Source organism: Rhinatrema bivittatum, chromosome 2, assembly GCF_901001135.1.
Source record: "Rhinatrema bivittatum chromosome 2, aRhiBiv1.1, whole genome shotgun sequence".
NCBI classification, from domain to species: Eukaryota; Metazoa; Chordata; class Amphibia; order Gymnophiona; family Rhinatrematidae; genus Rhinatrema; species Rhinatrema bivittatum.
In genome coordinates this window covers 451,207,958-451,223,703 of record NC_042616.1, presented here as the reverse complement: position 1 = coordinate 451,223,703, position 15,746 = coordinate 451,207,958, and the positions used below count along the sequence as shown (strand labels likewise).

The window sequence follows — 15,746 nt, the reverse complement described above, 5'->3', positions numbered from 1 at the left end:
GATATGACTCCCAAACACCAAAATAAATTTAAAAACAGTAATTACAAAAAAAATTATGAGTTTTTAATTTTGGATATTCTATTTGTTATTTGTTTTTAAAAATCTATTTTTTTAAAATATGGTTTTACTATTATGTTTTATATTTCTTGGTTTTATTATCTGATGTTCTATGAGGAATAGTAATATTTCTGTTTTCCTATACAGTGTCTGGCTTGTTGCAATTTACAATTCAGTTTTTGTCTGCATGTTTCTATTTCTATGGTATCTTTATTCTGAATTTGGTGAGGATCTGTCTGTGTTCTGCCTGTGTCAGACCAAGGTGAAGTAATTTGTTGGTGTTTCTTTGTAGAAATCTATAACAGCTTGGCTTGTTCTGCTTTTTTATTAGGAGGTGTATTTATGTTTTAGAACTTGAAGTGTTGTGTTATGAATCCTGCCCACGGGCTTCTCCCGCGGGCTTCTCCCGCGAGCAGGTTCCTCACCTTGCTGCTGCCTTCACCATCGTGGCACGGAGCCGCCAATGTCGGGCCTTCTCCACAGCCGGAGCCACGGATTCAGTTGGCCTCTTGCGACCCAGTGGCCCCCCATCACGTTCCTCTTCTCAGCGGCGGGAGCCGCGGACTGCGGGCTTCCTCCCCGGCGTGGCAGGCCTGCCGCCATGGTTCTTCGTGGCTGGAGCCACCGCCGACATCGTGGTCATCTTTGCAGCTGGAGGCCGCAGTCCTCGGGCTTGCCTGGTGGCCGGAGCCGCCCTCAGATCCTCCTGCAGCAGCGGGAGCCGCTGCTGACGTCGGGGCCTGCTCCTCGTCCCAGTCCTGCTTCTCCACGCCGATGTCGGTGCAGGGCTGCTGTCCACAGTCCTGCACAGCTTCCTGCTTCCATCCTTAGGCACGCGGCCGCGCCTCTCTTCAAGATTTAAAGGGCCCATGGCCGGATATGCCCTGGGCCCCCACCTAGAGACTGTTTCCTGTATCAGCCCTATTTAAGGGCTGCTCCTGCATTTCACCTTTGCCTTGCATCGGAGTTACTTCACTCCTGGAAGTTTCTGCCTTCCAGCGCTCCGTCAGGTCCTTCTCGTTCATCGTTGGAGCTCCATGTCTCGTCTGCTTCTTGTGCCATGTCTTCGTCTCCTGAGGTCCTCATCCAGGTCTCCTGATGTCTCGCTTCCAGATGTCCCAGGTTCCTTGATGTTCTTCTGCAGTGCCTTCCGAGTTCTCCTGCGCGCTTGAGCCTTCTTGTCCTGCCAGCTCCATGGTTCTCTGGGTGACGCGTCTCCGTCAGTGGAGTTGCCTGCAGCTGGATTCATGTCCTGTGCTCCTGAGCCTTCCTGACCTGCCAGCTCTTGTGGTTCTCCAGATGACACCGGCTCAGTCATCGGAGTCTCACCTCGGCTGGATTCCTTCCTGTGCTCATCCCGCTCTCCTCGTGGAAGAAGAAGAAGGAACCGAAGGAATCTGGTCACAGACACTTGACTTCTAAAGAGAGAAGATATAGGAGGAAGAACGGCCTGTGCATGTACTGCAGTCAGCCAGACCATGATGTTCCTGCTTGCCCTATTCGTCCGGGAAACGGACAAGCCTGAGTCCCATGGGAGGACTGTTCTTGGGCTATAAAGCAATATCTCCTCCACTCTCTCATCCAGCCTTAGTGAACCAGTGACGGTTTGAACCTCTGCCCTGAAGGTCTCAGGGGCAAGAGACAACTCCAATCTCAGATGTTTTGTGGAATACCTGAGGAGTCCATGTGGTAAATTTTAAGATCCACTATTGTATCACAATCTGAAGTAGGCTTTGGATGATTATTTTCACCACCACTTCTTTTGAGGATATTATCAACATCACCAGCAGTTTTTCTATTACCTGCTGTTTTACAAAGCGGTTGCTATGTGCACCATAGCTAGGTGGCGCTCTACATCTTTAATGTCTTCCTGGACTACTAAACTGAGATATTCACCACGTTCTATCCACTCGGAAGTCATGCTGAAACACTCCAACGGACTTGCTTCGGCAGTCCACGCTACTTGCAACTACACTCCGAGTCAGCAAGGGGAATTCTTCTCCACTGCTCGGCCTTTTCAAACTTACCAGGAGTACCCGCTCCCCGGGGGCTCCACTCTCGTTATTCTTGATTTCAGATTGTTGGACGGGATCCGGTACTTGCTCCTCGAGGGCCTACGTTCTCGAAGACTCAGAAGACTCCTATTGCCTGGAGGCGATCGCAGACGTGAACACAGTGAGTTCTTTTACAGACAGGAACAGGTACTCGCTCCACGAGGACCATTGTTCCTAATTGCTAAGGCTCCCTTCAGTCTAAGACATTATCGCAGGTAAGAAGATCGTGAGTTACCATTGCAGATAGGAATCGGTACTCACTCCACGAGGGCCAATGTTCCTAATTCCTTTCTCATACTCTCTTCTTCCTCAGAACATATCGCATACCTATATCTTATGGATTACTCTTACAGATTAACAGATAGGAACCAGTACTCGCTCCATGAGGGCCTACGTTCCTAAATCTCTCCTAGCCTCTCTTCTATTCCAGAAACCATCCTGTACACAGTTATTGTGAGTTCTATTTCAGACTGCTTACAAGAACCAGTACTTGCCTGCGGCTCCTGTTCCTGAATACTGAAGACTCTCTGTTGCATATAGAAGACACTACAGAGATCTACTGTTGTGAGTGTATCATCTATCATTGGTTATGCCCAGCATACCCTGTCTACTCACTACCTATAGTCTCTCCTTACAGCTCAACAACTCAGAGATCGTGGTTCCAGTATCAGAGGGACTTCAGCCCTGCCAGGCATATCAACTCACTACTGCAACCTCTGGTGGTTCTACTTCCAGTCTAATAAAGAACTATGGGGCGGATTTTAAAAGGCGCGCGAATAGCCTACTTTTGTTTGCGCTCCAGGCGCAAACAAAAGTACGCTGGATTTTAGTAGATACGCGCGGAGCCGCGCGTATCTGCTAAAAACCTGGATCGGCGCGCGCAAGGCTATGGATTTTGTATAGCCGGCGCGCGCCGGCTATTTTGTATAGCCGGCGCGCGCCGAAATCGGAGCGGCCTCGGAGGGAACTTTCCTTTGCCCTCCCCTCACCTTCCCCTCCCTTCCCCTACCTAACCCACCCACCCGGCCCTGTCTAAACCCCCCCCTTACCTTTGTCGGGGGATTTACGCCTCCCTCCGGGAGGCGTAAATCCCCGCACGCCAGCGGGCCTCCTGCGCGCCGGGCCGTGACCTGGGGGCGGGTACGGAGGGCGCGGCCACGCCCCCGGACCGTCCCGGGCCGTAGCCACGCCCCCGTACCCGCCCCCAAAACGCTGCCGACACGCCCCTGAAACGCGGTGACGACCGGGCCCGCCCCTGACACGCCCCCGACACGCCCCCGACACGCCCCCCTTGGAGAACCCCGGGACTTATGCGAGTCCCGGGGCTCTGCGCGCGCCGGGAGGCCTATGTAAAATAGGCTTCCCGGCGCGCAGGGCCCTGCTCGCGTAAATCCGCCCGGTTTTGGGTGGATTTACGCGAGCAGGGCTCTGAAAATCCGCCCCTATCTGTGTTTGTCTCCATACTCCAGCCTAGCCGGTGGTCCCTCTCAGGATCTCCACTTGAGGGCACTGTCAACTGCCATCGGCCCAGGGATTCACTATTTCTACTAAGTGTTATTCCTACACTAATAAGAACGGTATTATCATCTACCACTCTGTGGGAGCCAACCCACATCAGACCATCACTCCTCTCTCTGCGGAAGCTGATCCATATCAGATAGCTATCTCCCTGTGGGAATCATACAGGTTGCTGGTTCATCTTTCTACAGGAACAAAGCATGACAGTTGCTACTCCTTCCCTCTGACAACAGATTGCTACTCCTTAGCAAGATCGGTAACAGAGTGCTACTTCGCCCTCTGGCGGGGTGATCGCTTATAGAGTGTTAACTCTTCCTTCAACGGGAGTATCCAGCACCCAGATTCATAACAGATTGCTAACTCCTCCCCTCTAGGGATCTGGTCTTTAACACCCTCCTCATGGTACATTGTTATTCCCTAAGCCTATGAAGGGGAGCTACACTATAGAAGAAAATAAAATTATTATATAAAATGTTTCCAGGTTTAAAACCTTCAAGGTCCTGGACAAAGTCCCAACCTCAATATCACACCCGGTGTATTTTTCTAGTAACCCTTTAGTTGCAACCCTATGTACCACAGGTATCTACCACACAGAGCAGGAACAAGGTAACTCTCTTTACTAAAACTGGTGGTTAAACAGGAACCATGAACAAATAAAATAAAACAAAGTACCATATATACAACGATGACAGTGTTAGAAAACTGGCAAATGCTAGATAGGGTGGACCCAGTGACAATGAATACAGAAAATATAACAGTTACTTAAGCAAACAGTGTGGGTATCAAATACAACTTGCAAATGTAAAAGTACTGATAGCAATCACAGCAGTGGTATTTGTTAGTATAATATATGATAAAGGCATTCACTTAACAGAACATATGACATTAAGCACATATTTAATTTAAACCAAGCAAAACAATCCACAATATCCCATATGCAAATCATCCCAGTTACTTAGGAATCAAATCCCCTCACTTATGCACAGTCCCAGTCTTGGATGTATCCCAGGATGGACAAATCATTGGAACCTGATGAAAACTTTGGATAACCACATGTATGTTCAAAATTGGAGTATGGCAGAGTATGCCCCGGTCCGCTGGGGAGAGATTCTGATCCTCTGAATATTCCACTGAGAGGACCAATGGAAGTCCCAGCTCACAGTGCTGGTCCCTGTTAGTGAGTCCAAAGTCCTAAAGGGAATCCATAACCACTGAGAGTGAGAGGTTATACTGGTGAACACTCCAGGTTACCACCTGCATTCCAATTTCCCCAGAATATTTCTTAGACGTGTATGGAGTACTTATCTCAGTCCTCCTGGAAAAAGAAATCAGGCTCAGATCCTGGGGTTTGCGTATCAACTCCGACTGCTGCTACTTCCCCAGCCATCCAGTCTCCTCTTCTCTGAGTTGATTTGCTGCTGGCTTCATCCCTCATGAGAGGCTTCTAAGAAAACTAAAAAGTCATGGGATAGGAGGCAATGTCCTTTCGTAGATTACAAACTGGTTAAAAGACAGGAAACAGAGAGTAGGATTAAATGGTCAATTTTCTCAGTGGAAAAGGGTAAACAGTGGAGTGCCTCAGGGATCTGTACTTGGACCGGTGCTTTTCAATATATTTATAAATGATCTGGAAAGGAATACGACGAGTGAGGTTATCAAATTTGCGGACGATACAAAATTATTCAGAGTAGTTAAATCACAAGCGGATTGTGATACATTACAGGAGGACCTTGCAAGACTAGAAGATTGGGCATCCAAATGGCAGATGAAATTTAACGTGGGCAAGTGCAAGGTGTTGTAAATAGGGAAAAATAACCCTTGCTATATTTACACAATGTTAGGTTCCATATTAGGAGCTACCACCCAGGAAAAAAATCTAGTCATCATAGTGGATAATACTTTAAAATCGTCAGCTCAGTGTGCTGCAGCAGTCAAAAAAGCAAACAGAATGTTAGGAATTATTAGAAAGGGAATGGTTAATAAAATGGAAAATGTCATAATGCCCCTATATTGCTCCATGGTGAGACCGCACCTTGAATTCTGTGTACAATTCTGGTCGCCGCATCTCAAAAAAGATATAGTTGCGATGGAGAAGGTACAGAGAAGGGCAACCAAAATGATAAAGGGGATGGAACAGCTCCCCTATGAGGAAAGGCTGAAGAGGTTAGGACTGTTCAGCTTGGAGAAGAGACGGCTGAGGGGGGATATGATAGAAGTTTTTAAGATTATAAGAGGTCTTGAATGACTAGATGTGAATCGGTTATTTACACTTTCGAATAATAGAAGGACTAGGGGGCATTCCATGAAGTTAGCAAGTAGCACATTTAAGACTAATCGGAGAAAATTCTTTTTCACTCAAAGCACAATAAAGCTCTGGAATTTGTTGCCAGAGGATGTGGTTTGGATACGTTCTTGGAGGAGAATTCCATTAACTGCTATTAATCAAGTTTACTTAGGGAATAGCCACTGCTATTAATTGCATCAGTAGCATGGGTTCTTCTTAGTGTTTGGGTAATTGCCAGGTTCTTGTGGCCTGATTTGGCCTCTGTTGGAAACAGGTTGCTGGGCTTGATGGACCCTTGGTCTGACCCAGCATGGCAATTTCTTATGTTCAAGACTGCAGATATCAGCTCAGAGCTCATTATTACCAACTGTCCTCCTTACTTGCCAGAAGATCCCTTCACAATGGCTGCAGCCCTCCTGTTTTTTCCCAGGGAAAAACAAGATTCAAGAATCAGTCTCTTCATCCTGGTTGACCTATCTCTTTCAGCTGTGCTCAATCCTAATTGGGTAGACATATCATGTAACCACCCCAGCAATCCCAGCTTGCTTCAGGATGGCTTAAGCTCCCTGGTTTGTTGTTCCTTGCGTGGTTAACTCTTTCAGCTGCTGTTGAATCTATAGCATTCAGTATTTCTCCAGTACAAGTCATAGTCTTCTGTCAGGTAACTTTCTGCTGAAAGCAGGGCAAAAACAGTAGCTAGCAAAGTCTTTCAGATGCAGTAGTGGGACCCTGTGTAGTCTCAACATGGGGTAAGCTCAGGGAACCTGGGACCCAAACTAGGGAACCCTGCCACAAATGTATTACCCAGTAACTTCATTGTGTTTTCTCCAGTCTTTGTCCTCTTTGAAAGAGTAAACAATCGATTCACATTTACCAGTTCCACTCCACACATTATTCTATAGACCTCTATCCTATCTCCCATCAGCCATCTCTTCTCCAAGCTGAAGAGCCCTAACCTCTTTAGCCTTTTTTTGTAAGGGAATCATTCCATCCTCTTTATCATTTTGGTCGCCCTTCTCAGTACATGTTCTAATTTCGCTGTATGTTTATTTAGATGTGATGACCAGAATTGCACACAGTATTCAATGTGTGATCTCACCATGGAGCATTACAGAGGCATTATGACACTCTGTTTTATTCTCCATTTCTTTCCTAATAATTCTTATATCACCCAGTTAGTCACCACCACATATTTGGTGCTTCCTTTGCAGTGGTTCATACTATGAGAATGCCACCTATGCAAGTCACATGAGCAATGTACTAGTCCTGACACTGCCACCATCCAACAACAGCATTCTCCCCATGGATCTCAATATTACTTCATTGGTAAGTTTCTTCATGGCTAAGTACCACGCATGCACTATTCTAAGTGAGACATATACTATACACTTTGGAAGCAGGACTTTGCATTTGTGATGCATCACTTAATTATAAACCCATAATAGCAAATTTTTCCAGCAAACAGTGCCTTCCAGGTACACTCGGTCATGACCTTCTACACTAAACATTTGATTGTAGTTAATGATTTATTGTTACCGAACCTTTAACGGCACCTGTTAGAATGTACTATAGTACACATTTTCACACATTAAACTTATGTGCCCAAATGTTTTGAGTTGGTGTCAGTGGAGGGAAGGAGTGCCATGTTAGGACAAGTGAGGCTGAAAGAGTTTTGCAAGTAATGGTAATACTAATATTACAAAGTAGTTTGAGCGGAACCAATCTAATGAGCATTTTTTTTTTTTGAAGCAAGGTAGGGGCAAAGGCAGGGGCTTGTTCTGCCAATTAGGGGAGAACTCTCTGCTTGACAATATTTGGTTGGGAAGCCTATGAAGTATGACATTTAAAAAAAGAACAATGTATGCTAGATCTCTGGTGGGGGCACCAGTGAAACAAACTATTTGATAAGGGAGAGGTAAAGAAAGGACAACTGATACTCCTGCCATCCTCTAGATCAACCCTTTAAATTAAATTCTGATCATGGATCATTTTATTTACAAAACCAGGAATGCAATTGCTGGAATGTTTGATTTCACCTTGAATGCTGTTTTTGTACCACTAAAAAGCTGAGAATTGGTTATGGGATAAACAATTCTACACTACAGTGAGTTTTACTTAAAACCTCAGATAATTCCTCTTCCTGTGGACACACTTCCTGGTTATGCATAGAGTATCATTAGTGGCACATTTGATATGTGGTCCATTCTGCTCTGTTGGCCAACAGCAACTGCAGTAATTGGGCATGGAGACTAAACCTTCCTCCTATACTGAACAGAACCAATGTCAGGAAGTATTTCTTCACGGAGAGGGTGGTGGATGCCTGGAATGCCCTTCCGGAGGAAGTGGTGAAGACCAGAACTGTGAAAGACTTCAAAGGGGCGTGGGATAAACACTGCGGATCCATAAAGTCAAGAGGCCACCAATGAAGAGTGGGTGACTCGCCAGTATGATGGCTATTGACACAATACCCTTACTAAATAAACATACACATGCTTACTGTGACTCCTACATCACTCTAAGCTTCAACAGCAAGAGGTAATGGAAAAAAGGATTTGCACTCATAAAGAGGGGAGTAGCTGGCTTGTTACGGCGGTTACTACCCCAAACCAAATATGCCTGATACTTCACTTTCAATGCATATACAGCATAGCTCTCTGCTTCAATGACAGGGGAGAAGAATAACTGATACTTCACACATCCAGCAGAGCTCTCTGCTACAACGGCAAAGGAGAAGAAAAAGGGTTCGCACTCAAAATGCGGGGAGTAGCTGGCTTGTTACGGCAGTTACTACCCCAAACCAAATGTGCCTGATACTTCACTTTCCATGCATATCCAGCATGGTTCTCTCCTGCATCGGCATGGGAGAAAGACTGATACATCACGCATTTCCAGCATAGCTCTCTGCTTCAAGGGCAGGGGGAAAAAAAAAAAAAAAAAACAAAAAACTGATGCTTCACGCATATCCTGCATAGCTTCAACGACAGGGGTGAAGAAAAAAAAAAGGATTCGCAATCACAAAGCGAGGAGTAGCTGGCTTGTTACGGCGGTTACTACCCCAACCAAATGTGCCTGATACTTCACTTTCAATGCATATCCAGCATGGCTCTCTGCTTCTACAGCAGGGGAGAAGAAAAAAAAAAAAAAAAAAAAAAAAAACCAACAAGAGCTGTACAACATAGTCTAGGTAAAACAAATAAGCATGGGTGTAGCTTGCTTATCGCGGCGGTTACTGCCCCTACTACCCCTAACTAATCAAGCTAGATATTTCACTTGCATGCAGCTCCATCACTGCTCTCTACATTAATGGTGGGGGTGGAAGGGGAATAGAACAAGGAGCTAAGAGTAACAGATAAGAATGAGAGAAAAAATGTGTGAGGCTTGCTGGGCAGACTGGATGGGCCATTCGGTCTTCTTCTGCCGTCATTTCTATGTTTCTATATGTTTCTATTAGTAGTTTCAGAGTAGGTTTGAATCACATTAGCAAGATAGCATATGCTGTTACTCTGCTTAAGAGTGTTTCAGCAGCTTCAAAGAGATATAGAGAACCTGCTATTAATGTGCTGTCTATCAAAAGCATGAAGCTCATAACAAGGAAAAGAGTGGTCATAAATCACAGGAGGTTTTTCTGTTTCAACTGCAGAATAGTTATGTTGCTGGTTATATGGATGGAATTCGGCTTTTTGAACATGTTCTGAAACACTTCCTCCAAAACAACATTACAGTCGATCATGACAATCTAAGTAAAGCATTCCGCAATGTCACCTATGAAGGTAATAATCATCATTTCTTCACTGCTAACTGATGTCCCTACCCATATTATAGTCACTTCAGTAGAGAACAACTAAATCACAAAACCCAATCAATCTACAGATCAACCAAGGTGAATGCTAACAATAGATTTTTAGAGGAAAAGCTAGGTTGAGAAAACATTATACAAATCTCATCTTTGTGCGAGTTTCCTCATTCCAAAGGACATTAAATCTTCACAAGAGTGTACTGTTCTGTTCGTACGTCTCACACTGCATGTAAAAGTGGCCCCTAATCCCTACACTACTACCTAAACCTCACCTCGAGTTACTAGGTGCACCTCCTATAGTAGCATAAATAGCTGCTTACTATGGTGTCACCCCAGAGGCTCTCTCTCTCTCCCTCCCTCTCTTCCACCACATCTCAGGCCCTTCCCCCACCTAAAAATGCCCAAAACAGGATTTGCAAAAAAAATTACATTATGGGCATAATGCACGATATTGCACAGCTTAATGTAATTGAAAAAAGGTGTAGTTATTTTCAGCATTAAATGTGTGCAATATCGTGCATTATGGCTTTGCAAAGCCAGCCCACTTTTTCAGAAATCCCACCCCGACTCCTCCCCAGTCCCTCCCCTTTTAAAAATTTGCATCACACCATGCGTTATGGTGCTTATTGAGTGCGTTAAGGCATTTTTCGCATGCAAAAAACGCCTTAACGCATGTGAAAACGGCATAATGTGACTTGATAAATGACCGTTAGCAGGCTAAGTTATCCAGCTAATTTTGAATATTGAAATTAGCCAGTTAACTTAGGCCTAGATTCATGAAAATGATAGAATAATGCCCGCAATAAGAAAAAGAGAGAGACTATTTATAAGCCCTTCATAGTAAACTATTTATATCTCTATAGGAAGGCCAGCCAATAGCTCGAGGTGAGCTGTTGGTGGTGGTTTGGGGTTTAAGGGTCAGTTTTACATGCAGAGTGAGACATATGAATGGCCCAGTAGACCTCGGTGAAGATTTGACATCGTTTGGAGTGAGGAAAGTCTCACAAAGTTGAGATTTCTACTATGTTCTCTCACCCTAACTTACCCCAAACCACCACCAACACCTCACCTCGAACTATTAGCTGGCCCTCCTATAGAGATATAAATAGTTGATTACTGTGAAGGCCGCCCCAGAAGTTCACTCTCTGTCTTTCTCCCTCCCCCTCTCCCCTCCCCCCCAAACCCAGAAATGGCCAAAATGTTACAGTCATTTTGGGCACATCACACAGCTCAACGCCAGGAAAAAAGGTGTAGCTATTTCCGGCATTAAAACCATGCAATAGCATGCATTATGCTATTGCACGGTGCAATATTGGCCCTCATTTTAATTAATTCCACCCAAACCCCTCCCCAATCCTGCCCTTCTAAACATTTGCATTTGCGCCGTGCAGTAAAACATTTATCGCATGCATTATGGCGTTAATGCATGCGTTAACATCTTATCACGTGTGTTAACGCTAATATGCATTTTCATGAATGACCCTATTTGCCAGCTAAATTCCTCCCAGTTATGCCTCTAGAACGCTCCTAGCTTAACCTTTTTTACTTGTTTTGTACATGAACTGCTCAATAGCTTCTGCCAGAAGTCTCTACAAAGCAAAACCTCAGTAGTCTGATGATTCACTTTAGCCAATGTTTTACTGTTATCATAGAATATGTTCCCATTCAGTCTTATTAATTAATCCAAATGGATGCACTGTATTTAATGCAAGAATCTATCTTTGGTCCAGCCTTGCTAATTCTCTATTACCCCCTCTCCTAATATCTTTAACACAGAAATAAACCACACTAGTTGTTCAAATGTATATGAGAAATGAATACAGTGTAATACCATGGGTGCTTTGACCTTAATAGTTCAAATACAATATCTGTGTTGCACGTCCCGTCCGCACTCGGCCCGCGCCCGGGCCCGCTTACCTCTCCAAGACATCCTCAGGTCCCAGGGCGTCCTCTCCAGCCTCCGCTGCGAGCGTGGCTAGGCCTTGGTGTCCTGCAATGGCCTTCCCCCTCGAGCCAGGCCTCACGGCGAGGGTCGGTGTCCTCCGTGGCATCGGCTCCGCCCCTAGGTGCGTGCGCAGACCGCCCAGTTCCTTAAAGGGCCAGGGGCGGATCCCAGCTCCGCGGCACGCCCTGATTGAATGCTGCTTAAAAGGAAGTGCCTCCCTGCACTTCCTCGCCTTGGCATAAATTACATATCCCGACAGACAGGTGGTGAGACAATCACATCTCAAATATTTCTTCCCCTGAGAAAAAGCCACTTGAGGAGCAGGGTCCAAAATGGAATAAATTCCCGTAATTGCCCAGTGGTTATAAATTATCTTATGGATTTGTATGGCCAGTAGAGGATACTGTGACCTCTAAGCTGTGTGCCTGTGTATAACATGCACCCGGGTCATGAACCTCACACACGTAGAAAAACAGCGCGCACAAAAAATCCTGATATTATTTGTATGAAACTGGCTCATAGCGCAAACATTTGAACTCAGCTTCACACAAAAGAACATTTTTGCGCATGTCGCCTTTCAGAAATTAGAGGGAACATTGGTAGCGAAAATGGTAATACATATGTAACACCATTTGAGTCTTCTCTAATGATAGGTTTAAACTGCAATAAAGATATTCAATTAGAGTATAGTGCTCATTTAAACGATTTGCGTGTACAAGACACCTGATATTCTTTTTCCTGAAACCCCTCATCCATAATGCCTGCTGGTATCTTGTACGCTTCCATAGAAGAACAGAATGTCTTCTGCTTCATGTGAACATTTTCAGATCTCACATCCTTTTCCTGCAGACCTGCTAAACACTGGAGCAACTCCTTCCTCCCACCTGCAAAATTGTACTAAAAATAGCATCCAGAAACCAATGGGGTAGATATTCAAAGCTGGCCGTGTAAGTAACTTAGCCGGTTAGAACTTATCCTGCGAAGTTACAATGTGAATTCAGCTGCTCAATATACTTGTATATGTGTATACTTAGCCAGATAAGTCTACCCGGCTACGCTTAGACCTATTCTATGGTGAGTCGAAACTTACAAATACATTTATGTGGCTAACTCTGAATATCGGTAGTTAACCATATAAGTAATATGGCTAACTCGCTTCACTCCCGATCCACCCAGTACATGCCTACTTTTTGGGCGTGTAGCTTTTAGCCGTAGAAGAGACTTATACGGCTAAAAGCTAAGGGGTAGATTTTCAAACTTGCACAAGCACGTCCATGTGCGCATGCTACCCGGCGCACACACGTGGACACGCGATTTTAGAACATGCGTGCACATGTTATAAAATTAGGGGTCGGCGTGCGCAAGGGGGTGCACAATTATGCCCCTTGCGTGCGCCGAGCTCATGCTGAATCGCACTGCCTTTCCCCGTTCCCTCCCTGGCCACTCCAAAATCGGAGCGGCCTCGGAGGGAACTTCCCTATCCCCCCCACCTTCCCTTCCCTTCCCCTACCTCCCCCAACCTTTCCCCCTACCTTTTTTTTTGTTTTTCTTCTGTTTTATAACTTACTTCGGCCCTGGGGCTGAAGTAACTTGCGCGCGCGATCCCCAGCACAGCGGCAAATGGCCTCTGTGCCAGGAGCCTCTGACCCCACCCCCCTGGACTGCCCCGACCCTTTTTGCAAGCCCTGGGACTTACGTGCGTCGCTGGGCCTTTTGAAAATAGGTACGGCGCGCGTAACCTTTTGAAAATCCGGCCCTAAATGCACAAGGGACTTATACAGCTAAGCAGCAGCCGCTGAACATAGGTGCATATTCAGCGGCTGCTACTTAACCGCATAAGTCCCGCTTATCCGGCTAAATAGCATTGAACACGCTTTGAATATATATGTTGATTTTCTGATATATCTTTACATCCTAAAAACAGTTATCTCGTCACCATGGCGTTCTCATATGCACTGAATATGTCCATCTTCCTCTCAGGATTCTGGGGCCCTGTGATCCTGGATGATTCAGGAGATCGGGACCTGAACCTTACCCTCTTGTACACCACTGAGAAAACAAATAAGGTATGTACATTATTTATCAGGGTTTAAGGAAGTAGGGAGAGGCTTCAGAACTTTCTCTCTGGACATGAATTCCAAAGTGAACACTGTAAATCAAAACGTGTATCCAAATGGGTTATCTTGAGTTGTAAAAGAGTGAGAAAGCTCCCGGTTGAGGGACACTTTGCTGGGTCTTCAACTGCATGAATCAACTGGCCCCTAAATATCTTTCCCAATTTCTGCTCTTTTACACCCCACAAGGGAATTTCGTTCCTCTGACAGGACCTTCTATCCTACCCTATATTGGCTTCAGATAGAGCAACATATGTCAGACTTTGCGCATTAACTGCTCTGCCCCTAAAATATGGAACAAGTTGCCTTTAGTGCTGTCACTGGAAATGTGTTACCTCACCTTCTGGTAAAAAAAAAAGTCAAAGCTTGTCTGTTTAGCCAGACCTTGCCCAGACTCCACCTCTGGTATCTGCCACTGGAAGTCTCCCTGACAGTAAATCCCACAAGGTTCGCCCACTTCTAGGCTACCTCTATGTAACTGGTTAATATCTGTCACACCACTGGTGTTTAACTTCTTGTATACCCAATGTATCCACTTCCTTATTCCCACCTAATGTACCCTGCTTCTTACCTATTTTCTTGCAATCTGCCTCATATCTGTGTATATCCATTACTTATGTATTCAGTGCCTTGTTACCACATGTAATTTGTCTTGAGCCTACCTTTAGGAAAAGGCAGAATATCAAATACATATAAATATATAATAAATCATAACAAAACTGATTAGTTTTCATACTCTTAAGCCTGATGATCAAGCTGTATCTCATGTTACAATCTATGAAGAAGAGGAAGGCAAGAATGTGGTTTCTTGGCATGATTGAGAGTGAAGCTCTAGTACCAGTGTGTTTTAGTATGTGTGATTGTAACTATTTTATGAATGTAAATTTGTGATCCACTCTAACCAATCATGATTGGATGTAGAGAAACGTAAGTTTTAAAAATAAATATCAGCACAGGGAAATAAGAGAACAGCCACAGGTTACTTAACAGTGAAGGGGGTGGGCCACCTTAGCTCTATTTCTGTGTCTGCCTGCAAGGGTCTCTGGTTTCAACTCATCTGTAAAGTACGCCTCCCTCCCTCTAAGCCAGTGGTTCTCAACCCTGTCCTGGAGACCCCAATATGGGACCTCTGTGGTGGCTCTGCTGTAGCACAATGAAGCCCTGACTCATATGCACTTGGATTCTGTAATGGAAATGGTGCTTGGTGTGGTTGGCATAGCCTAGGGAGCGAGCCCCCTAGGCTCACCGACAGCTGAAGGATAGACCCTGAGACGAGGCTGGTCAGCCCCTTTCCCCATAGGTTGAGACCTTGGGTTCAGGAGGCCAGCAGGACTTAGGCAAAAGTCTCCAAGGGTATCAGGAGAGGGAGAGTCCAGGTCCAGGCAAGGGTCAGTGGCAGGCAGTAAGTAAGAGTAGTTGCGGTCCATGCAAGTGTAACCAGAGGTTAAAATATGAAAATAAGGGGGTAAAGAATTATATTTTACTGGCCTGAGTCCTGAGGCTGTGAAAAAAAGCATTGCTGGCATGTGGCATGCTTTTTCATTTCTCTCACTGAATATGTTACTGCATGGGGGAGATGTGCAGGCAGCTGCAAGAGCTCTTTCCCTTCTCCCTTAAGCTAAGAGGGAGGAGCAGAGCTGTTGAAATTTTACTTTAATTTTTGCAAAAGCAGCCCCCACCTTTAGAGAGGGGAGCAGCACGTGCAGAGAGAAATGTGGGACAGCTCAGAGAAGGAGCTCAGAGCAGCTATCTTTTTTTCACAATCTAAGTTCCATTTTTACTGGAAAAGGGACACTGTGGATAATATAAGCACATTTAAAATTGAATGGGATGTGTGTGTGTGAAACTTACAGTAGTTAAATGCAAATTTTAAGACGTTTGCGCAGATAAGAGACAGGACAGAATTAGATAAACATGAATGTTAACCAAGGCTGCAGAATGTTTCTTTTTACCATTTGTTAGAAAAAGTGTGAAAAGC

At 45.1% G+C, this 15,746-nt stretch overlaps 1 protein-coding gene across 1 annotated transcript in view; it reads left to right on the top strand.

Annotated features, from left to right (window-relative positions):
* GUCY2C (guanylate cyclase 2C) overlaps positions 1-15,746 on the top strand; it is a 174,562-nt gene that overhangs the window by 63,149 nt on the left and 95,667 nt on the right. The window contains exons 6-8 of the mRNA XM_029587127.1: positions 7,125-7,239; positions 9,554-9,683; positions 13,635-13,720. Coding sequence (XP_029442987.1) covers positions 7,125-7,239; positions 9,554-9,683; positions 13,635-13,720 — 331 coding nt within the window. The remainder of the gene's footprint in view (positions 1-7,124; positions 7,240-9,553; positions 9,684-13,634; positions 13,721-15,746) is intronic.